The sequence below is a fragment of the Python bivittatus genome, unplaced genomic scaffold, assembly GCF_059951505.1.
Source record: "Python bivittatus isolate LINGU-HERP-01145 unplaced genomic scaffold, Pbiv_v1 ctg000410_np1212, whole genome shotgun sequence".
NCBI lineage: Eukaryota > Metazoa > Chordata > Lepidosauria > Squamata > Pythonidae > Python > Python bivittatus.
In genome coordinates, this window is record NW_028277067.1 from 3,701,700 (window position 1) to 3,727,364 (window position 25,665).

Here is a 25,665-nt window from a genome sequence, read left to right on the forward strand (position 1 = left end):
TTCAAAGTCTTCAAAAAGTCCTCACAAGTTTATAATTCATAGTTTATCACTACTCTTCTCTGTAAGAGCCCAGCTGTCCCTCATATTTTAAGGAGGTCTCTTTCTCAGGATTAGATGCCTGAGAGGGCAATAGAGAATACCTTATTGAGGACTGCCTATATGTTAGGAAGAATAGATGTAGAATATACAGATCTTTTAATATGATACAGAATAGAGGAAAGAGGTTTCTCTTGCTATGTTTTAGCACAGCACCTGAAACATACTAGTATAATTGGCACAAGACAGTGATTTGTCTTTATTGCATTTTCTACCCTTTCATAGCAATTTTTGCTTCTGCTGTTAACTTTTTGCTGTATCTCAGAAGTATATTGATTGTCCTGCATTCTCTGCATGAGCTGATTTTCAGCTTGGATTGACATTTATTTATTTATATATCACATTTATATAGCTGCCCATCTCACACAAAGTGACTCTGGGCGGTGTACAACAATTAAAATAAAATAACAAGTGAATAAAAGCAGGCGTTATAAAAAGATTAAGCGTTCTTATTGGAATAAAACATTACACATTTTAAAAAATAGATTTTAAAATATACAAACCCGCAGATTTTTTTTTTTTATAGAGCCCTAAAATCCCCCAATGAGAGACAGGAACAAAACAATAGTTCAGGTGGGCAGACCTAAGCAAAAGTTAATGAATGGGATGCCTTTGAGAATGTGAGTAATCTAAGATTCTGTACTCAGTACTAGAACCAAGCCACAGGCTGATTTGGACTCCTGTGTCCATGCATGTTTGTTTCTGTGGGTGGGTATATAGGCTTTTTAATTATCACTGTTGTTAGGTGGGCAGGCATAACAATTTGCTTTTCATTCTGACACTTAAAATTGGATGTTTGAGAGAGTAATTTCACTCTCTTAATGGTAGGACAAGCTATTGGGAATCCACTACAAATCACCCAGAGATCTTATTGTGATCTACTTTGTTCTATCCCTGTGTTTCAACAATATTGGCAGTTGCTCAGTGATGAGGATCTGCAATGTGGTAGAAGGAATAGAAATAGGAATTTTAGCTCATATATTCCTACTTTAGGGCAAAACCAATAATTGCCTTGAAGTATATATGGAGCTGATTGAGTCCAAACAAGGGCTCAGTGGATCTCCAGGATCTCAGGTGAAAACATTTTTCTCAGTGGGAAATCATTTTTTACTGAATGTGTTGGGCGTTGAATCTGATATGCAAAGGTTGTCTTGCAAGTTGTGGCTTCTTCCAAAAGAACCTCATGGGTTTTTCCTCCTAGCAACAGTTCTTTCAAATTTTCTGAAGCTTCCTCATACTGGAAAGGTTGTTTATCACTCATCCATTTACCAAATATGGAGAGGCTTCCCTATCTTTCTAGACCTCTACCTTTGTTAGAGGAATTGGCAACTAAGCTGTTCAAAGAGCAGGTAATCAAAAAGTGTGTTTCAGAAGTCTTGTGACAAATTTCCTACCTCTGATTTCAAGTTAACATAGTGCCACTGGATGCTCTGTCTTAAAAATGCAAATAGTGGAACAGAAAACGTAGGGGAAAGATAAATATTACTGAGCTATTCCTTAAACCTGTATCAGATGTCTGTTTATAAAACTGACATAACTTTAACCCTTTTATCATGTTGTTACATATAAACATGGAAAATTGACAGAACAGGGATCTGATGCTAAATCTGGGTAGTTGAAGATTTGTTCTAACTGCTAGATGTTCTTTTCTACATGTCTCATCTACTCACATCCCCTTCAGACAGACTTAAGTATGTTAATAGTGCCAATTAAGAATGCAGCCCAACACATCTGGAAGGGCTATAATTTTAGGAAAGGCTGCCTTAAAACAATTATTCTAGTTATGTATGGATTTTTGTGTATAAGGAAGCTTTTGTGTATGCCAGAAGAAGAAAATAATTGATCCTTTTCTTTGTGACATGCCAAAGCAATCTTGAAGCAGCTGAAATAACCACTTGCTTATTAAGTCACCCATCAGTGCATGGTATGTCACTCATCACTCTGCCACCTTATTAGTCTATTATTTTGGCTTTGTTTTCTGCTGATACTTGTCAGTTTTCTGTGCTGGCCTGTTGTGTTTAATCCTTCCACTGAAGAAATTGTAGGAACCATTTCATTAAAAATCTTAAAGCTTGCAATGCAATGCTAAAGGGCTCCCTGCCTTTCCCACTTTGTGTAAAGGCACTAGTGAACCCTAAAATACAAATTTTCTTTATATGATATTAGGTGATTGCAGTCATAGCTAAGAAGTTAAAGCGCTCGACCCCTGCTTTGGTCTTCTAATTGGAACGTAGCAACGTAGAATCAGATGCAAATATAATAACTCTAATAGTTCAAATTACTTTTTATGATTATTGACAATTTGTATTTTAAAATAATCATGTAGAGTGCAGTCTCATTTCATTCAAATTCTGGTTGGTTGGTGTTTTTCATTCTCTAGCCAAAGGAAGATTGTATCTATGTCTTACATTATGAAAGCAGAAAAATGATAAACCCTGCTCAGTTAAAGCCATGTTGTTTAAGCTTCTTAATAAAACAGAGAAAGTTTGCTTAGATAATCTCTGGAACCTTCCTTTTCATTACTCCTCTATTAGAGTCTATGCCAGTCTCAGTACTGGCATTCATTACAGCTACATTAAAAAGCAGTAATGAAGCCCAGCCGTGGCCTTGCTGTCCCTACATGTTCTCTACCTTATGATGGTATTCATGTTGCTAGAATGTACTATTCATTTTAAACTGAATTCTGAACTTATTTGATAAAATAGTTGTTTTATAATTGGCTTCTTTTTAATTCATTTCCCCATTCTCCTACTGAAACTTTCAATTGTTTATTTCTAATGGTTTGCAAGAGATTCTCAATTATTTTGTCTGTAAAACAAAATAGAAATGTATTAAGAATAAATTAATATTTAATATTAATATCTCTAAGGTGAAAATTATTCCGAATTTTCAATTTCTGAAGCTTTAGCCTTCTTCAGCCTGCCTTCATAAAGCTCCATCATCTTTATTTTTCTGCCATCTCAGGATCCACTTGTTGGCACCATTCTTGGAAATATGGCATCAGTTATTCATTTGTGAGTTCCAATTCAGTCTTGCTTTTGATGAGAACAATACGGCTGTAACAGTCTTGAAAAGACTGACCTGTGATTTTGTCTTTGCCTCTTTGTCAAGCATGTTTTTTCCCCCTGAACAATGCATTTTCTTGTCCTAAATGATCTTGATAAATACTCCATTCTTTCTGAATTTGGGGTCATGGTATTTTATCTCTGATGAGCTAAAGGCCCCTTGTGTGGGCAGGTTATACCACCACCAACACTTAGTGTTTTAGATGAGTCTAATACTACATACTAGGTCACCTGTGGCCTAAAAAAATAATAATAAAGCCTTGACTTTGTTACCACTTCCCAACTTCTTTTCCTGAAGTCAGTTATTTTAAAAATATTGTTTTATTTAACTGGTAAAGAAACATAAATAATTAACAAACAAGGCAAACTGGAGAGTACAGTGGGATATTATTTCCAGTATTAAGAACATCAGTAAAGGAACTTCTGTGTTCATGGATGTTGTATCAGCACTTTTGTTAAAACTGCCCTTCTTAGGGAGATCTTTCATCCATTTACTTCATTAGGTCAGTTTCTCTTGCAGTATGACTTGCCAAAACCTTGGACTATGTATCCTGTGTTCGGAGAGGCACATCTGGAACGTAGAGAACGCAGACTCTTAAAATGGTTGAAATAGAAGATTTGCCTGTTCACCAAATGCTGCCAGGGGAGCGGGCGGGCTAACAAAACCACTCATTTATCAGAAGGCAAGCTAACCCTTCTGTCTATTCTCACTATTTTAGTTTTTGTCTTTTTTCTTTTAGTTCTTTTGTCTTTCTTTGCTGTACTCTCTGTTTTGTATTTTAATTGTACTTTCTATATATTATAATAAAAGTTTTATGAAAAAAAAAAGGAGGCAAGCTAACCCTTCCCCCTCTCCCCCAAGATGCTCTCCCAGTGGGTGTTTTGTGGGTTTCAGAGGCATTTCTGCAAATCAGTAGGATGAGAGAAGCTAGTGTTTTGCTTTGCGCCATGTGGGGTTCCTATTTCTGTCAAGATAATCTTTTAAAAAAGTCACGGGGGACAGAGAGCCTGATGGGCACTAAGGGAGGTATTCCTGGGCCTCTTATTGTGTATCCCTGCAAGACACAGCTTCTGATGTTTGGCAACTTCCATATTGGCTGCTGTTAAAAATTGGCAAATTTGAATTGAGGAGTCTTCATAAATGAATAATTATGCCAAAGTTGATATTAATGTTTCCAGAGTGATTTTGGATTTTGCTGTCCATTCTTTTTTTTTCTGGACAGATTTACATCTCTGCTACATGGATGTGTCTAGCATAACGATAACTGTTCACTATTCAAGTGGGATAGCTTCACTTAGATCTTTTGAAATTAGTTCCAACCTGTTTAACAAGCTTGGCATATCTCCATCTGCGCTGGAGGAAGTTTAGCTTGTTCATTAGAAGGTGAAAAAAGTGAGATTCTGTAGTAGAACCTTTAGGGGAAAAGGTTGATTCTGCATTTGTATTAGGCAATTATTAATATGCCAACCTTTTTGCAAGCCAGAATGCTACTTGCAGTATTTACAGAGGGGCAAATGTGACGGAGGATGTCAAGCTGCTGACGCGTAGGCTTGCTTTCACTGTGCTGGCCTCTTTATTTGCACAAAGCAAGTTTGACAGCAGTTAAACCTCTGTGGCTTTGAGGGCCTGTAGTAAATGGCAGTTGTTCTGCCTAAGATCAGATGAACAAGGATATGTTGCCCTTCCTATTTGAGGAAGGCTTTGAATATTAACAGTTCAGCTGACATTTCCTGAGTATACTTTGCATGTATACTTTGCATTGTTTGAAATCTTTTTGATAAATGCTAATCAGAAGCTGCCTTGGATGTGTGAATAGCAGCAGAAGGTGGTAGTGGTTTCATTTCTCAGTTAATCTATAAAAGTAGATGCATGGATCAGATATGCACAATATTGCTGTCTAGCAGGAGTAGGCAACCTTCAGTGCTGGGGCCACATGTGGTCAAACTCGCCATACTTATTATGGCCACAGTCTAGTACCATTCCTTAAAAAATTAAGTGTGGCCCTCAACCAATGAGATGCTTCCCATCTCTGCGATTTACCCATCTAGAGCTTCTTTATGGCTTATTTCCCATAAATGTTTTCTTATTTATTCAGATACACTGTAGTTTCTGGCAAGTAGCCATGGAGAGATAATCCAAGAACAATGATGCCGAATAACAAACTGTATTTAGCAAAGAAGACATTGAAATGGTGGTCTCTCATGAAGACTTTGGGAAGAAAAAGTATTTTATGCCTATTTCAAAACAGCTTTGTCAGAAAGTTCAAGGTATTTAGATAGTGAAGCCTGATAAGTGGCTTTCCACTGAGCCAAACCTAATGTGGTAATATCATTTTCCAAAGGGATTTAATTTATATCAGATAATGATATAGGGCAGAGATTTTCAAAGTTTATACTCTGCCCCTAATCCCTGGTTCCACAAAATGGCAATGCAAGGTAATCACAAAATTGAGGAAGAGTATTGCTAATTACCTGGCAATTTTAGCAGGGCTAGACAACTTTCCAAGAGTTGGGGGCTGCAGTTTGCTTCTGACAAACAGAATGACAAGTGAGATTATCACAAAGGTGATGACATCCCAGGAAGGGACAGAGTTGAATCTTTTGGGCCTTTTAAAGGTGGGTTTAAGGGTAGAAATGGAGTTGGGAAGTCTCTTCAAGACAAACCATTCTTAACCCTCCAAACCCCCCCCCCCCACACACACACACAACACAGCCTGAACACCAACATTCAGCAGCAAAATGGCTGAATTTCAGAGATGCCTTTTGGTCCAGTTTTGGAAAGCCGGGGGACGTTTTAATGGTGGAAATGGAAGCATGATGTAAGATGCTGGGGAATTGCAAGCAGGCCATGGGTTCCCAATCATATTTCCTCTCTCTCTATGGAAGCATAAATTCATTGCTGCAATGATTTTCTGGAGGCAGGGAAATCCATAGATTAGCTAGCTTCATATAAATAATAGGCTTTGGAAGGGGCAGGCTCAGACTTGCCCATTTCATGCAAAATTTACTGTTTCAGAGGTTCTTTTGTTTTACATATTTCTCCACCCCCAATATATTTCACATTATTCTGATTGAAGTTCTTTTCTTGTATCTCTTCTTTTGCTTTATGCTTCTTCCCTAATTGCAAGAAGGGCAACTCTTCATTAAGAGCTGCTTTTCTGTCCCTTCTTCACTCCTCATTTTTTAAAAGTTGCTGTGATGATGATGAAGATGATGATCAGCAATCGACCTTTATCTCCCCAATTTTCTTTATAGCCCCCTCTGTTCTTCTTTCCTCAGAAGAGAGAGCTTGACTCCACCCCAAAAAACCTCTTACTGATTTTTTTACCTCTTTTACCTCTTACTGATTTTTGGCCGCTTTACTCAGTTCCAAATTTTCCTCCTTTTAGAGAAATCACTAGCTATAGTTGCTGACTGCCCAGAGCTCAAACTGCCTGTTTTTGTTGCCTGCTTTGACTTTCATTTTATAGAAGTTATATTCATAGTACTGTATGAATAGAGGATGTATAAATTCAGGAAGCAGTATATCACTTAGATTTCTTTATGCAGGACAGGTTGTCAATTTTTTGGGCTCAGTGGAGTTATTCAAATCTTTCTCTTGTCATGCTTCTTTGCCTTTGCCTTCTGACGCATTTCTGACACATTCACAGTACAGGTTGACAGTAACATCTTGAAAATTAATGTGATCTCTGGGCATAAAAGACCTTAAAACCACGTCTCCTGTGCCATCCTGAAACAAGTCTTCCGTGACTGCTCCTAAAACAAACACGTATTCCCTCAGTACTAGTGAAAATTGAACATTTGGGTTTCTGAAGGATAGGGTTTCATGTGTAGCCCATTCCTACCACCATTATCTGGAAGATCTACCTTTTTTGTTTGGGTGGCTGGCCTGATTGCACTCAAAGTAGAAATGAGTGGGAAGAAAACACTGTAATGGAACCTTTCTGAGAGAAGTTCCAAGGAAATAGAAATGTTCTACCTCTTTAGTCAAAGAGCAGAAAATGGCCTTGATTCTTGAAAAGATGGAGGGAGGCATTTTTGTGTATCTATCCCCATATAAGCTATGAATCCTTTTGTGTTTTCTGGATCTGTATACATATGCATTTCTTGCCAATAAACAGCACAGCCATGGCTTTAAAGTTACCTCATCAGGAATCAAGCTGGACTTGAAGCACAAGGAATTTTATACCTTGGAAATGTGATTTTTTTTTTTAAAAATGATGTTATTATTGGCTTGCTCTTAATATTAATAGTAACGTTTTCATCTTGGCTGGCTTTGTAGACTCAGTGCCAACATTGTCACTGAGAAAATAGTTGCCTGAAATGAAGCTTGAACGTCACTGAGTTTCAACATGCTTTGGGAAAACTGCATTTTGCAATTTGTCTTTCACTGAGCACTGCGTTCTGCTATTTGTTTTTCACTTGTATTTGTGGAGTTGATGTTTGCTAAGTAATGTAATGTCTTGCCCAGGGCTGTCTACAAGAACTGGAAGTGGAGCATGGTTTCAGCACTTCTCTTTCCAGATCTTTGTATTGCTGGGATAGAGGGATTTCTCTGGATTCAGAGTACATATGCATTACCTTTGAGTTACGGACTTTTCCCACGTAGTCATCTGCTGACATAGCTGGTGGGAGGTTTGTTCAGCAGTTTGCCTTTGCAAATACATTTGTTTGCAGCTGCCAGTTTAGAGATTGTTAAGCTACTACAGCAGCTGTGACTTGAGTGTATTCCAAATATCTTTCTTTCTATCTCCTGCCCATATCTGTATCTTGTACATCAGAGAATTAAACTCCATCTGTTTGGATGCATGAGAGGATTTTGGATTTCAGATTGTTAGAAAGGCATGGTTTTGTTTTTACAGTGGATGCTGTTGTTATTTGATTTAACAAAGACAAGAAGGCTCAATTCATTATTGGGTTGTCTCTCTTAATGGTTTGGAAGGGAAGGGCATAATAAGGCATATGCTTTATGCATTGGAATAAAGCTTCTCCCCATCACTGAACAATATTCAGTTTCTAATTATGCCTCTTGAGAAGGCTTAAAAAGACTGTATTTGTCAGGTTCAGCCCAAGAATCACACGAGAGAGTCCAGAAATCAGCTCAGCTTCTTTATTAGCTTGCACCTAATAGACAGAATCTCGCCAGACTAACTGTAATTCCCCAATGAGAGCAGCTGTAACCATCAAGCCCTTAGGGAGGGGCTAGTCTCTTCCTCCTTACTTTCACACAGTCCAGCTGGGGGCTGAGGAGATGCTTGGAATGTTTCTCCCCCCCCCCCAGCCTTGAAGCTCCATACCAGAATCCTCCCCACTCATGCCTTCCATCACAGTATTAGACCATTATTTCCTAAAATTATGACCAACCTACAGAGGCTAAGTTCACATATCATGTAATGGGTTTGGATTTGGCTTAACATAGGGTGTGAGCTCAGGCATTATATTTTGTTAAACCATGGCTTATATACCCAGCTGTTACATTCAAACCATGACTAAAAATGGGTAATTAAGATGTACACATTCTGCTTAAGTGTGAATGTCCTATGAGGAATAAAGGCTGCAATCCTACATTGTTGACTAGAACTTACTTCTGAGTAGGCAGCTATAGGATTGTTATTTAATTATGAATTGATTAATATGTTGTATTTTCATATGGCTACAATTCCAAGTGACCATACTCTTCAAAGCACTCAGTGAATAATTAATGTGGTCATCTTCAAGTTTTCTTTTGTTAAGACATAGAAATGCATTCATACCACTTCTATTATCAGATTGCTTTTACCAAGTACCTAGAGGCAAACACTAGATGGGCTTTGAGAAGTCTTGCAAGCATATAATGCGTTTTTAGCAGAAATATGAATGCAACCTTGGCTGTTAATAGAGGCTCTTCAATCAGCAGACAATTCCTGATTACTTTAATTGTAATTGTGTCCCTCTTGTACTCTTGCTATGATGTCTTGCAGTTTTTTAAATGCGAAGAAGAGACTGTGTGGCATATATGTGTGGGAGTGGGGGAGGTGTACTCAACAAGAGAGAATTAAAAAAAAAAAAGATAATTGGAGAATGCAACTGACGTGGGTTCAAACACCAGGTAACCCAGCAAAAACTGTCCATACTTCTTGTATCTGAATAGGAGATACTCTGTACCTAATATTCCCTAATGGCTGCCCTCTAGTCATTTTATAGTGAGTCTTCTCTGCTACATATAAAATTGGAATTCCCACTCCACAAGAACTTTTAGAAATCAAACATTTCTATTTTAATATATTTTTAATCTCTTATTTGTAACCTATTTTAAATTACCTTTGAAAAAAATGAAGAGGGAAGTAATATTTAGAATAAATAGCAGGAATGTGAGCCTTTGGCTCTGTAAACCAGCCCTGATTTATTTTGGTTGCTAATAGTTTTCCAAAACCCTAATGCTGAGCTATAACTGTTATTTTTAAATCAGATTACATGCCATTTGTATATAAGAAATATCTAGCCCTCTGTTGTTCATTAGCAGTACCAAGGGAGTGAGACATTCGCCTTGAGCTGAATCAGCCTATGTGTTGAACCCATATACAGAGAGAAGGAGTAGAGATATATTTCCCTAAATTTATTTTGCAAGATCAGTTGCTTTTCCAGTTCTTCTGCCTTCTCAAGAATTCTGTGTATGGAAGGTCTAGAAAACAGGCTTCCCAAAGCATGGATAATCAGGGATTGCATATGTATATCCTCCAAATGAGGGGGGGGAAAAAGCCTTAACCTCAATTCTTCCATGAACAGAAATAGTTGCTTGAAACAATATTATTTTATAGCTCTCATAAAATAAATAAACCTGGATGCATACAGTGCGATTGTTGATAGCCTTTGTTTCGCTGTGAAACAGCAAATGGTACAGAATGGACTGATGAGCTAAGGAGATTCAAAATTTGTTCTAAGGCAGAGCAATACAGAGATTGGTGTCAGCATCCTTACACAACCTCTATAGCAGCGGAAAGCACGCTGGATTCCTAGCAGTCTGCTAAATAGCATTACATTGAACTTTAGCACTTTGTAAATCGGAGCAACATTTGGCAGCCAGGCAGTATTTTCTCCGGCTCTCGTTATGATAGCATAACGATGTGAGCCAATGCAGATATTCTCCAAAGATGAGATCATTTAAAAGAACAAACAGACCCGCACACATGTAGTAGTGGAGGTATATATTCATTCTTATCTGTGTACCAAGAAGTGAATCTAGAAAAACCGCCCAGCCAGCACAGTACGAGAATCCTTTGGGGTGATGGGCTTCAAATGATTTGTAAAGTGAGAACTCCGAACATCTCTGCCTATTGCCAGTGCAACAAATGGAAGTGTGCATTTAGGCTTGCTTGTGTGAGTATTGGATTTTTAAACAGAACTGAGAATTTGATAAAAAATAGTAAGCCATTTTTGAAGGTTACAGAATTCAGCTTTCTGTGGTTAGCGTACGTCCTTTCTTTTGGCTCAGGTTTATGTGTGATACCTAGTTGCACCTGGAATCTCAGGCACCTCAGCCAGGAAATGGAGCAGACCGAGAAGCGGAAGGGAGAGTGCTTGGTTCCTTCTTATGTCAGGATGTTCAGCTTTCTTGCTGGCTACAGGAGAAGTAAAGAGCTTTCTTCCTCTTTTCCCCTTGAAGGCCCGCTGCTCTTTTAGCCTGCAGTGTTTTTCTTCACTTTTTAAAAAGCAGCTCATTATTGGCAAAAAGGTAAAAAAAGCACTCATTCAAATATTTAAAAAGGATGGAGCACTTCAAATTCTTGTAGGACTGATGGAGAATGGGTATGCTTCCAGCCTCATATTATAGTATATATATATATATTTTTTTGCTTTCATAAAAGCATTCAAGACCTGCTTATCTTCTCCTTCTGTCAGTTTCCAGACTATAGCAATGAGGTGAATCTACCAATTTCTTCTCAAGAAGATCCATAAGAGTTCAATTTATGTAAAATAATAAGTTCTGTAGGATAAATCTAAATTCTACTCTATAGAAACTTGCCAAAATAATTTTCCACTGACATTCTTGCACTGAATCTTTCCGTTCCTTATTCCACACTTTGCTATACAACTGAACATAATGCGTACCCACAAGCATTTATTAATGATATTATAGGCTTATTGTTACATAAGGAACATGATAAATCCTCTGCTATTAGAGGGAATTCTGAGCCACTTAAGACTACCATTCCTGACTCATATCTACATGTCAAAAGGTATTTTAAAAAAAGTTATTACCAGTCTGTGCTTTCTAGAAAGATGAGGCATATATAGAGATTTCTCAGCTCACAAAAATTCATCATCTGATCCCAAATAGATTTAAGGTACATATGTACACACTCTGGCCAAATTCTGTAACAAAATGATCCCTTGATAGTTTTTCCCAGTGTTCTTTTACTCTAAAATATTAAAACTGCTTTTCTCCTTTAAAAAATATGTATGTTCTATATGTTCAAATTCTTTTAACATTTATACCATGTAGGAAAAAATAGACTTTTGCTAGTGAGATGCTTATTTCTGTCTAAGAAATGTTCACAGTATTGCAGGAACAATATCTTTGGAGGAATTCTGTGGCACCTTAGGCTAAACTTCATTGTGAAGCTTATACTTGCTAGGAAGTAAGTTCCGTGCAATTTAAAGTTTTATAATAAATTTTCAGGAAAGAGAAATGTTTGATTCAAGCTGTTAACAGTTTTACTGGAAAGTATTACAACTGAAACTACTAGTTTGAAGAAAGAATTCCATTGTTAAAAAGAATAAATACTTCCTTTATGAATTTTATTTGTCTTATTCCTTATATCTTCCCATAAAGTTAAAATAATCTCTTCAAATATTTCATGGTGACGGCATGAGCCAAGCCAAAAGAGAAATTCAGCTCCGGTCTCCAGCCTTGTTTTTAAACTCTCTTCTTGCAATCTGTTCTAAGGCAAATAAGAACATTCATTTTAGCTTCTCCCATCTCCCTTAAGTAAGGACTGAGTTAGCAGATACAGTTTTTGTATTTGGAGTTTGAGCACTGAGATCATCGCAAGCAGCAGTAAAACTTAATGAGCCTCAATATCAACTCATTCATTTTCTAGAGTAGGGAGAGATTGTCGTCATAATTACCCTCCATAGTGATTTTATAAGAGTCTGTTTAAAATCTCTATTTCCTTTATTACCTGATAGAAAACATGAAAAGAAATATGAAGAAATGGCTTCCAATCTTCCTTTTGGCAGTTATACGTACAACTCTAATCAAACCTCTCTCTCTAAGATTATATCATAATTCTCTTCTTTCTATAACCTATTCTTTCTAATCATCAAAACCCATAAGTCACAAAGTCATTTTCTTTTTTATGTAAAAAGTTCATAAGGGGTTTCCAGTCATTGATTAATGTCAAAATAATGACCTTTCTCTAATCAAAGAAGTCTGTTTAGCCATCTCAGTAATTTCTGTCAATTTCACTAACCATTCCTCCATGGTGTGTGGTGCCAAATCTTTCCATCTTTGTGCATATAATAATAAAGGATATATTTGTCAATGGTTTTCCCATTTACAGTTATCAGAAAGATTTAAAATGGATAAAAAGACTTGGTATGGAGACTTGGTATGGTATGGAGCAAAGAAAGGCAGAATTTGAAGTACAGTTCTGTACCAATGATGAACATAATTGCTAAAATTTATGAACTTTTGTTGAAATTTGACATGGAAGAAGAACAGGTTAAGTATGATGAAGTGGGCTAAGAATTTTGGTTATAATATACAGATGGATCAGTGGAAAATGTGTGGTCAAAAGGGTTGAAATTGACATTAAGTTATGAACTTAAAGAGAATTTTTATAAAATGTTGTATCATTGATACATGATGTCAGAGAAATTATCTAGAATGTATAAAGGCATTCCAAATGTATGTTGGAAATGTGAACAACATGAAGGGACATTCTATCATGCTTGGTGGACATGTAAAAAAGCTAACAAATTTTGGATTCAAATACACACATTGATACAGAGGATTTTAAAGATTAATATTAAATTGAAGACAGAACTTTTCCTTTTAGGACTGATGGATACACAGTTAGAAAAGAGTCATGGAAGATTATTTCAATGTATGATTACTGCAGTGAGAGGTGTTTTTTTTTTTATTTAGTTATAACATTCTGTATTTTTTTTCTTCTCATTTGTTTTTTGTATCCAGTTAATAAAAGCAAAAGGGGGGGAGGGGGAAAAAGATTCCCTCCATCTCCTCATCCAAGTCATTCATGTTGTTGTTCAGTCGTTAAGTCGTGTCCGACTCTTTGTGACCCCATGAACCATATTGCGCCAGGCCTTCCTGTCCTTCACTGCCTCCCTGAGTTTGCTCAGTTTCATGCTCATTGCTTCAGTGATGCTATCTAACCATCTCATCCTCTGCTGTCCTCTTCTTCTTTTGCCTTCAATCTTTCCCAGCATCAGGGTCTTTTCCAAAGAGTCCTCTCTTCGCATTAGGTGACCAAAATATCTGAGCTTGAGCTTCATTATCGATCCTTCCAATGAGCAATCAGGGTTGATTTCCTTTAAGATTGACTGGTTTGACCTCCTAGCAGTCCAGGGGCTTAAGAGTCTTCTCCAGCACCACAGTTCAAAGGCATCAATTCTTCGGCGCTCAGCCTTCTTTATGGTCCAGCTCTCTCACATACATTACTACTGGAAAAAACATAGCTTTGACTATGCAGATCTTTGTCGGCAAGGTGACGTCTCTGCTTTTTAATATGCTATCTAGGTTTGCCATAGCTTTCCTCCCAAGGAGTAAGCGCCTTTTAATTTCATGGCTGCAGTCTCCGTCTGCGGTGATCTTGGAGCCCAAATAAATGAAGTCTGTTACTGCTTCCATTTCTACCTCTTCTATTTGCCAGGAATTGATGGGTCCAGATGCCATGATCTTAGTTTTTTTAATGTTGAGTTTCAAGCCAGCTTTCGCACTCTCCTCTTTCACCCTCATCAAGAGGCTCTTTAGTTCTTCTTCACTTTCTGCCATTAGGGTGGTATCATCTGCATATCTGAGGTTATTGATGTTTCTCCCTGCAATCTTAATTCCGGCTTGTGATTCTTCCAGCCTGGCATTTCTCATGATGTACTCTGCATATAGGTTAAATAAGCAGGGTGACAGTATACAGCCTTGTCGTACTCCTTTCCCTATTTTGAACCAATCGGTTGTTCCATGACTGGTTCTAACTGTTGCTTCTTGGGCCGCATATAGATTTCTCAGGAGACAGGTAAGATGGTGTGGTACCCCCATCTCTTTAAGAATTTGCCACAGTTTGTTGTGATCCACACAATCGAAGGCTTTTGCATAGTCAATGAAGCAGAAGTAGATGTTTTTCTGGAACTCTCGTGCTTTCTCCATGATCCAGTGAATGTTGGCAAGTTGATCTCTAGTTCTTCTGCCTCTTTGAAACCCAGCTTGTACATCCAGTAGTTCTCGGTTCACGTACTGTTGAAGCCTAGCTTGTAGGATTTTGAGCATAACCTTGCTAGCATGTGAAATGAGTGCAATTGTGCGATAGTTTGAGCATTCTTTGGCATTGCCCTTCTTTGGAATTGGAACGTAAACTGACCTTTTCCAATCCCGTGGCCACTGTTGTGTTTTCCAAACTTGCTGGCATATTGAGTGCGGCGCTTTAACAGCATCATCTTTTAGTATTTTAAATAACTCAGCTGGAATACTGTCATCTCCACTAGCTTTGTTGTTAGTAATGCTTCCTAAGGCCCACTTGACTTCACTCTCTAGGATGTCTGGCTCAAGGTCAGTGACCACACCAGTATGGACATCAGGGACATTAAGATCTTTCTTGTATAGTTCTTCTGTGTATTCTTGCCACCTCTTCTTAATCTCTTCTGCTTCTGTTAGGTCCCTGCCTTTTTTGTCCTTTAACATGACCATCTTTGCACTAAACGTTCCTTTGATATCTCCAATTTTCTTGAAGAGATCTCTAGTCTTCCCCATTCTATTGTTTTCCTCGATTAATTATTAAGTCATTAATAAAAATGTTAAAAAGTATAGAGCCCAAGCAGTACCTCCCTTCAGTTTAACAAGAAATAGGTAAATGAGTGGAGGACAGGAAAGGAGAATTCAAGGAGCCTACAGACCAATGAATTTGACATTGATACCTGAGAAGATTTTAGAGCAGATTATAAAAAGACCAATCTCTAGATACTTTGAAAACATGCAGTTACTATCAAAGGTCAACACATTTTTGTCAAGAATAACTCTTAGCTGATCAAAACATGAAATAAGGTTAATCTGGCATCTTCCTTAACAGATTGTACAAATGTTGGTGCAATGTATCTTGATCTTAGCAAAACATTTGACAGAACACCCCCTAACATTATGATTAGCCAGCTAGTTAAGTGTGAGTTGAATGGCATAGTAGTTAAATAGATAGCTGACAAAAGCCGTATGTAGGGTGCCATTTGCCTGGCTCTGGAGGTTTAAACTCATTTATGCATATCGGTTTTCCCTTACCATTTTTTTTATCAGTCTTAGCTTCAGTCTGGCCTCTTCATCCTGCTCTTCATAAATTCTTGGTAGAACACATGTTCTCATATTGGAGAAACCTGAGACAAAGTAGGAATGGAGAGTTCTTCCTTTTGCCTATGTTTTGGTGTCTTGACTGAGTAGCTGGTAACTGATTCTTTTCTTCTCTGTAGATCCTGAACATCTTTTTCTAGTTCCTAGCATTCCTTGCCAAGGAATCTTATCTTTAAATACAAATTACAGACCAAAAAATTTAAAAATGAAAATGAAAACAAATCCTAAAATTAATAATTAAAACCCTCTTCTGAGGGAGTGCATTCCACATTGTGGAAATTCACTGTGTTTAGGAATAGTTATAATTGACACGCTAGTTGTAATTGTGCCTTCTCTATATTTTGAATTGTACAGTCCACCAGCAATGGTATGCCTGGGGATTCTTCCAAATACATCAGTAAGTTTCTGGAATAGAGTTAATGTTGACTGCAATAATATTGGAGATGCAAGAAGCGCTTTAAATATAGAATAATTTTGAGTCATATCTCTGTCAGTAAAGCCATGTTAAAGTAGATATTCTAAAATTAAGTATTTTATACCTGACTGTTGTATATCTTTTTCTGATTTGCCTTACGTAGCCATGTCTGCCAAAGCAATTTCTGAACAAACAGCGAAGGAGTTTTTGTATAAATATATCTGCACCTCCTCAGCTATCCAGAATCGCTTCAAATATACTAGAGTAACACCTGATAGTGACTGGGATCGACTTATCCAAGATCATCCCTGGTTATTGACTGAGGTGAGAAAGTAAAACTATGTCTGCTTCCCCCTCCTCTGCAAAGCACTTGCAATGCAAAAAAATATTTTTTTTCAGGGTTTGAATAAAATGCTTTTAAGTTAAATTAAATGCTCCTGTAGGAGCTTTTTTATGTATGCAAACAGAAATATGGTCAGTGGTTGATAGGCAATCTCGGACAGCAGTGCTATTCATGTATGTAGACTACTGTTTCTCAACCTTGGCAACTTTAAGAGGTCTGGACTTCAACTCTCAGAATTCCCCAGCCAGCCATGAGAGTTGCCAAGGTTAAGAAACACTGGTCTAAGTATTTGTGCTAATTAAGCAGCAAAACAAGTCTTTAGGTATCATCCCTGAGTTTCCAGTTCCTAGGCCAAGCTAGGTAGAGTGAAATACAACCTTTGGACAGTGAGGTTCCTATTGAGTTTCCCATTAAGAAATATTTGCAGCTATAGCTGACTGCCATTGGGAGAAACTTTGCTCCTGACAGCTGAGGAACTTGGGGACAAGCAACCCTCATGTTGTCTTGCTGGACAAGTAACATCATCATGAAGTAAAAGATAGGCACGCTACCACCTTCATCAGGGACAGACTACCTACTTCCTAATGTCAAATGTCCTTTGCAAAATATAAATTTAGATCTCTAATAAGAGATATTTGTCTTTTGGAGCCTTTTGGTTTAAGGAGGGAGAAGCCGGTATTAGGAAAGAAAAGTGTCAGAAAAAGAAAAGCCCCTTCTTGCTTTAGCCCCACTCATCATGTGACCCTTAACAGGTTGCTTTTGAGAGAACACAGCTCCTGACAGAAAGAACACCATCATGCCAGTATCTTTGTGAAGTATTTGATTATAGTAAAGCAAAGGATGGTCAGCTGATGTATTTGACTTTCCAACTGACCATTATTGTGTCTTTTATAGATACAGAATCCTCTAATCTCTGTGGTTAAAGTAACATGTGAGATGCCTCTCACTAGCTTATTGACTGATTGATTGATTTGCTTTATAGGCTGCCCCAGTCTGTATTACTCTGGGAAGCTTAAAAATGCAGCAGTGAAACAATAAAAGAAGAATATATCATCCAGAAGAAAGTCTGGAGAAAATCAACCATCAATTAAAAAAAACAAAACATCCCCGGAAAGGGTCCACTGATCTTTCTGACCCGGGGCCTGGGGACACAGCCAGGTTTTAAAGGCTCCCTTTAAACATGGCCAGGGTGGGAGCCATATGAATCTCAGGCAGAATGGTGTTGTGGAGGGCAGGTGCCCTTTATTTTCATTTTTATTTTGAAAAGGTGTGGGAACCTTCTCCTTTCAAGTTACTTTGTTGTGAAAGTGGAATTGTAAGGTAGAGACATTCTGTCCCTGACTCTTTTCTGTTGTTCTCCTGGCCCCTATCCAGTTTAATTACATTAGGAGCATCTATCTGCAATACATTCCCATTTTTCTTGCTGATGGAAGACAGCTATATTGGTAGCTAATTAAATACTGTGCACTTAGTTACATGACTCAGTTGTTGCCTTGTGTTAGCAAGGAAGGTATAAGATCAGGAGTTTTGCCAGGAGACAGGAAGGGCTCTGAATATCCTTTTAATTTAATGATAGGATGCTTAAAGCAAGAACAGAAAAAATACTTTCAGATCCCTGGTTCTGACATGAATGTTAGGTAGATTGCTGTTACGTAGGGCCACTCCTCTTTGATGAGCAGAGTTAGGAAAGTCGTCTAAAAGTTAAAAAGTATCTGATCATTGTACAAGACCACCCTGTTAATCACAGGAATTCTCTCATACATGATGCCTTTTTCTAGCCCTCATTGCTATAATTATGAGGTGGGGATAGTGGTGATGCTTTCTAAAGGTGTTATGCGAAAATATGCCAAAATGAACACACAAATTACTTCCAGGCAGTCTTATCAATGAAAATGACCCTTTTTATATTGTTTCTGCGATGTGGCTGAAATGATCACATTACTTCACATGGACAACCAGTGTGAATTTTCTGAAAAATTTGTAAGTTATGACAAATTTGATATAATCTCCCACAAGAATATAGTTTTTCATTTTGGGGGTTTTCTTTGTAAAATTCTAGCGTCTTGTGGTGAAACCTGATCAGCTGATAAAGCGACGTGGCAAACTTGGCTTGGTCGGTGTGGATCTTAACTTAGATCAAGTGAAAGCCTGGCTGAAACCACGCCTTGGAAAAGAAACTACAGTAAGTATTGTCATTTATTTCTGAGTAAAATTTATTTCTGAGTAAAAAATTTCCTCTCAGTGAGTCATGATATATCACACCTATGGACCAACTCTCGTAAGTCCAGACGAAGACAAGGAAGGTGTCTGTGAGGATCTGGACCAGATTCCACCAGCAATAAACTCGTCGTTTGTCCTCACCATAGTGTGGAAGTCGCCCAGGATGACAACTGGGATGGATTCCTTGGAAAACATAGGGTGGGAAGGCTAAATAGCAGTGACCTGCTGCTTCCGAGCAAATATGCTGAGCACAACCTGTGCATCACTAACATGATGTTCAGACTTGCAAACAAATATAGAACTACTTGGATACATCCCAGGTTCAAACACTGGCACCTACTTGATTATGTCATAGTACATCAGTGCAACCTTACAGACATCACCATCACCTGAGCTATGCAAGGTGCTGAGTGCTGGACAGATCACAGGCTGGTCTGATCAGTCCTCAGCCTGCACATAACCCCTTTATATTGTAAACAACCAAGGATTGTCAGAAAGTCATTCAACATCGGCAGACTGCAAGACCCAGGCCAAGGCCAATGTTTCCAAGATATACTTAATGAAAAACTCTCTGGCAATTTACTGCTTGTAGGAACCTGTTCTGAAAAGTGGACAGAGTTTAAAGATGTCATCATGCAGACTGCAACAACTATACTTGGACTGAAAACCAGGGCCCATCAAGACTGATTTGATGAAAAGCACGAGACCATTTCAGCACCCCTCCAGGCCAAGAACAAGGCCTATGCAGACTGGCAGAATGATCCATCATCTGTGTCAAAGTAAGACAAGTTTAAGCATCTGCAGTCCAGACAGAACTGCAAGAAATGTAAGATGACTAGTGGCAGAGAAAGGCTAAGCAGGTGGAATGGTATGCAGACATGCATGCCACCAGAGAGTTCTTCAGCACCATAAAGTCAGCACATTTATTTATTTATTTATTTTCTCCCCCACCCATCTCCCCCCAATGGGGGACTCTGGGCAACTCACACATAACATTAAAACCATAAATATATATAAATATATAAAACATCAAAATTTAAAAAGCATTACTAAAAAAGGAAAAGGAGAGTCCAAGAAGATGAAGAATCTGGGGCTGATGACAGCAGGCTTCTATGGGGCTAGCCATCCCCACGCTTGAAGTATTCCTTCCCCACCCCAGGCCAGAACCAAGTCTTCAAAGAACCTTTGGAAGGCCAGGAGTGAGGGGGCTAATCACACCCCCGGGGGCAGAATGTTCCAAAGAGTGTTTCTGGTCCTTCTAAATCAGGATGCTCCCCCCTGCTGTCATCTGATGGGTCGAGCCTGATCAAAGACCAGGAAGATTTTTGCCCACATTCTCCTGAACGGACTTGTCACTGTCTCAGAAAGGAACTTCCCAGAGGTGCCAGTGTGGTTTTCAGCCAGAACGGAGTACAGCAGACATGATACTTGTCATGATATTTGCAAGTCTAGGAGAAGCGCAAAGCCCCAGTCCTGTTCAGTCTGTTTGTCATGTGCTGTCTAAGGTCTGAAGGAGAGTTACATCAGGTACCAGTTGGATGGCTCTCTCTTTGATCTTTGCCTCTTGAATGCATGGATGAAATGCCTTCATACAGTCATCCAAGAAACCCTCTTTGCTGATGACTGTGGGCTCCTGGCGCACAAAGACAGTGATCTACAGTTGATGCTGAACAAATTCTCATACACTGCTATGCTCTTTGGCCTGACTATCAGCCTGAACAAGACTGAAGTACTTTACCAGCCTGTGCCAAATACCAACCCTGTAGAACCAGAAATCACTGTTGATGACACCCAGCTGACAAATGTAAACAGCTTCAAACACTTGGGAAGCATCATCTCAAGCGATGAGTCTTTGAGCAAAGAAATTGACTCCAGGATCAGCAAGGTCAGCCAGGCGGCTGCGTACTAGAGTGCTCACTCAACACAACATCCATATCTCCACAAAGCTGAAATCTACAGAGCTGTGGATATTCCTTCTCTCCTATATAGATGTGAGTCCTGGACTCTGTACCAAAGGCACATCGGACAACTGGAGAAATTTCACATGTGTGCTCTCTGCTCCATTCTCAGCATTTATTGGCAAGACCGTGTCTCCAATCTGGAGGTCTTGGATTGTGCGGAGTCTACCAGCACTGAGTCCCTGATTATCAGAACCCAGATGCAGTGGGTAGGACACATCATCAGAATGAATAACCACCATGTCTTGCCAGTTGCGCTATAGTGTACTGGAGTCTGGGAAGAGACCTTGTGGTCAACAATGCAAGCACTACAAAGGCACTGTGAAAGAAACCCTATGCCACTGTGATATCTGGCCAAGGGAACTAGAAGCTGTGGCTTCTGACAGAACCCGCTGGTGAGCCCTGTGCCTCCACTGGCTTTGAAGACAGGCGCCACCCAAAACTCATAGGAAACCGTAAGTGGTGTCACAGAATAACACCCACAGTTATTACAACAATGGACTTCCAGTGGCCCCATTGTGCTAGACTCTGCGGTTCCAGACTGGGACTGCAGAGCCACCTCCGTGTCCACAGATGAACCGTACAACAATGTGTCTTCTTCAAACTGAAAGGACTACCATATAAACCACTTCACTTTATTTGGAGGTTGTCCTTTTGAAAGGACAGGATATGGAGGGAGGGAGTGAGGGAGGGAGGGAGGGAGGGAGGGAGGGAGGGAGTGAGTGAGTGAGTGAATGAGTGAATGAATGAATGAATGAATGAATGGCATGCCCCAAATCTATTGGGAAAACACAGCATGGCACTGAATATAGTTGGTATTTTATAATGAATGTCCTTAGTATACAATGCCTGCAGAGGTCACTCTGACCATAGGTCTGTGGTATGGGGAGTTCACTTTCCACCTCCCATTTGGAGATCTTTACTGGAGTTGATAGGGTCACTTCTAAGTGGATAGTGCATTCTGAGTATTCTATGACAGCTTTTGATTTGAGAGGGGAATGCTACTTGCTTAGATAAGAGAGGGAATAAGGATGTTGGTGGGAAAAGGAAGGATGAAAGTGAAGTAATTACATGGCTAGGAGAAGTACAGAATGTGAGAAAGGTAAGAGGAACATAGAGAAAAAAGAGATGCATACAGAGATATTTAAAAAAAAGGAATTAGTAGGACTGATCTAGAATTTGCGTGATTTTAATAAAGAATCTCCTTCTTTTGCAAGCTACCATCCTTCTGTCTTAACAGACCAAACATAAATGTATAGCTTCCCAGGACTGTTGCATACAAAAACATGGATCCAAGCCATTGATACTTTCCTCACAATTATGACAAGGACTCCACTTTCCATCAAAATCACTGTTGTATCGTAGGACACCCGTATCTGTGATTTGGTGTTGGTTTTGATGGCGCCTGGTGTGAAAATCATGAGGATCCGTTTCTTCACTTGCAAATACTGGATCAGTAGTTTTTACTGTGCAGTCTGCAGGCATAACTATTGGGTTTTCCTGCAAATTACCATCAGATGAAAGCTATGTTACAATTGTGCAAATTAAAAATAATTGTGTTGAGTTCTAATGAATGTGGCTTAGAGTTCACAGCAAATCAAAACATAGGAACATGCTTTCTATCATGTGGGTGTGGAGGTGAGGGGAAAAGAGTAACCTTGTGTGCGTGTGTTTTCTCATGGTACTTTTTCAAAATGCCCAGAAGGGCCCAACAACCATAGAAATCCCTGCTGTGGTCCCCTGAGGGGGTGCTAATTCAGAGTATGTTTATATCTGTTCTTCTTTTCCACAGATTGCTAAAGCTAAGGGCATCCTAAAGAACTTCTTGATAGAGCCTTTCGTTCCACATAAACAGGTCAGTTTTGTTTGGAAAGCTCTGTTTGCAGAGTTCTCATGGAACAGAATTGTATGTGTGTATCTTTGATACAAATCCCATTAGCTTGTGTTTTAATAGTGGGCATCTCTTTTTCATGGAGGAGCCTGCCTAGTGTAAGAGATGGAAGATTAGCTCAGTCTTCCTCAACCTGTCTTTCAGAGGCACTGGAATACATTCCCCAGCCAATATGATCAGTAGATGTTTCAGTGTGGTACATGTGAAGAGCACTAAGATCAAGAAGATTGGTTTGTCGTGTTAAGGACAGAGAAAGAATTCCCTCCCCATAACCTCCCTGATACTTGGTTAAAATTATTTGTTGCTAATATGCCAATTGGCTCCACAAGTTGGCACCAGAATCTTCTGTGTGTTGCTGGGATTTCTACAATTGATGGAGCCAGGCTTCCCGTTTTGAAGCGCCTTCCAGCGGACCAATGTTCTTAAATACTAACTGGAAGTCAGAATGTGATGCTGCTTATGGTGATGGTAAAATAGGGCTAAGATGAGTGTAATACCAAAAATCTGTAGAAAAAAGGAGAACAAGTTGCACTTCCTCAGTCTTGCAATGGTTGACGCTGGCACTGAGGCAGTCTGGTTTACTGCATGGAAATTTAACTGAGGCAAAATTAAATAGATTCTGAGCAAGGGAAATGTTTCCTGTACAGTACTGTATTAGCTTTCCCCTCTCTCTGAATTAATTTAATTTTGCCTCAGTGATGTTATGTAACTAAACTACATCCAGAAAGTAGTAAAATAAAGAAGGCTGAACTTGGCAGATCTTGGTGAAGCCACCAGAGGTAAAAGAAGATATTAGAAAGGCTTAGTTGCCTATTCATTTAACACAATCTGTGCTAGTCAGTATGGCATTAAGATCTTACCAATTCATTGTGTCTTATTCACAGACAGAGGAGTTCTATGTGTGTATTTACGCAGCCCGTGAGGGAGACTATGTGCTGTTTCACCACCAGGGTGGTGTGGATGTAGGTGATGTTGATGCCAAAGCCCAGAAGCTGCTGGTGCAGGTGGACTCCAAGCTGAGTGAATCTGATATCAAGAACCATCTCTTGGTGCATGCTCCACTGGACAAGAAAGAGTAATTCTACTATTGCTTTGTATCGTAGGGAATGTCAATGTTTGCAGGTGAACGATTTATGGCAGCAGTTATGCTGACCAGACCAAACACCGTACAGTAATCCAGAATTGTAGGTGTTGCCCAGGGGTTTTTTTTTCTCATGCAAGAAGTATTCTTCTGAGCCAAAAGGTCTTTTTTTCTGCTCTTTTTTGTGATAAACAAGGATACCTTTCATATTGGCTGGAGAGTGCTTTATGATTGTCCTTATTATGAAAGAGCAGATTTCTAAGCCATTTTCTTCTTCTAATATCTGTGCTGCATCTAGATACTTATAGCTGAAGCTAAAGGATAGGACCTCTAAGTCAGTGTAGTTGGAATGTTGGACTGGGACTGGATCACGTCCCCATTCAACCATGTAACTGCCCAAGTCATATTGGGCCAATCATTATCTCTCAGCCCAACCTATCTCACCGGATAATTAGGATAAAAAAAAAAAAGGAGTGACCCATGTATGCTCCCAAGAGGAAAGGCAGGATTTAATAAATAAATATACCCGAAGATGGGCTTGTGCCCAAATTCTTCCATTGTTTTGCTGGACTTGATAGCTAAGCTTGATAGCTGGGCTTGATAGCTAAGCTAAGGACTTGATAGTCACCAGCCATCCAGGAACCACCGGCAAGCCTCTTACATCTCAGAGCAAGGCTGTCTGAGTCTTTCCCAAGAGAAGAGCATATCTCATTGAGTCCTAGTGCTTGAAAGTGTACCTAGCAGTTTCGATAACTGTGTTTAACATTCTTGTCTCATTTTCTCCCCAAAAAGACTGGGAGAAGCAGGTTAGTGTACATCTTTCTGGTGGCCCCCCAACCCCATTCAGTAGCCACATTAAAGCCATCTTCTGCCCTTCCTACTCTGGAGTAGGCAAGCCACTGAGAAAGGAGACTGCAAGTTTTGCCCCAATGTGGCTATGGTTCTTTGGGTCAAAGCTGCCCGGCTATCTCTGTAGGGTCAAAGGAGAGTTGGGGGCTAGCCATTATGCGGGCCAGAAGGCAGAGATGGCTCATGTCTATTAAGTCAGCCATCTGAGCCATCAGCTGAGCCAAAGGCAGATAAAGTGGACTGAATCGAGATAAATCTACATAATATGACAAATGGTTTGATGTGTGTGAATTTTTACTGTATATCTTGTACTATTTTTATGTAGCATCTTGGCAAGCTTCATCTCTGGCCTCTTCAATCTTTATGAAGATTTATACTTTACATATCTGGAAATCAATCCACTAGGTAATTTGTTATTTTATAGGGGTGGAGGATGAGTATATTTAATTCTGTATTTTTCAGTTTCTGAAGATTTGTTAAAGTTTGCTGGACTAGAAAATAAAGATGGAAGTGAGGCCTTTGCTATAAAATAGTAAATATATTCCCACAGTCTTGTTGTCAGAATAATTTATATTGGGTTCCTTCATGAACAGAAAATGTAAAAATACCCACCAATATTTGAGGTTCCTCATACAAATCAACTTCTTTGGAGATCAATTATGATTATCAAGCATTAACAGGCTGCTAAAATCAGAGTCTTCAGCAACAGTGCTAAAGAACCCTCCACAAACGTCTGGTTTTTAATGACTCTAGACCAACTAGATGTGATAGTGTGAACACATAAATCAGATTTGTTAGCAGATGCTATGCCTGTAATTCCAGTGCTGTGTGCCAAGACATATTACTGCATTGTGAGAAACTTCCTTATGCAATAATTTAAAAAATCTTGTGAATCTTATGTAGGAACTAAAGAGAGTGTTGGCCAGTATGCATCTGTATACTTTTGATCGTGTTTCTTTATTAGAGATAGTTGTTTCAGCCTATTTCTGACAAGTTCATAAATCTACTGTGTTCATAGCTAAAGAAAAACAAACATTTGAATTACTTTTTCATGCATTTATGTTAAAATTAATATTTTGATGTGACTGTTGATCTTTTAAAAAACTTGCCATAAAACTTGGAGAAATACAAAAAATCTATAATCTGATGCATGTATTATTTTGGAAAATATGAATCTGTTTAGTTCCCTTAACAATG

At 39.0% G+C, this 25,665-nt stretch overlaps 1 protein-coding gene across 2 annotated transcripts in view; it reads left to right on the forward strand.

Moving 5' to 3' along the window:
* The window catches only part of ACLY (ATP citrate lyase), a 58,732-nt gene that overhangs the window by 899 nt on the left and 32,168 nt on the right, over nt 1-25,665 (forward strand). For both annotated transcript variants that reach the window (XM_088143376.1, XM_088143377.1), the window contains exons 2-6: nt 16,290-16,450; nt 18,529-18,651; nt 22,440-22,502; nt 23,423-23,613; nt 24,794-24,873. In XM_088143376.1, the coding sequence (XP_087999502.1) occupies nt 16,292-16,450; nt 18,529-18,651; nt 22,440-22,502; nt 23,423-23,613; nt 24,794-24,873 (616 nt within the window). In that variant the 5' untranslated portion in view covers nt 16,290-16,291. The remainder of the gene's footprint in view (nt 1-16,289; nt 16,451-18,528; nt 18,652-22,439; nt 22,503-23,422; nt 23,614-24,793; nt 24,874-25,665) is intronic.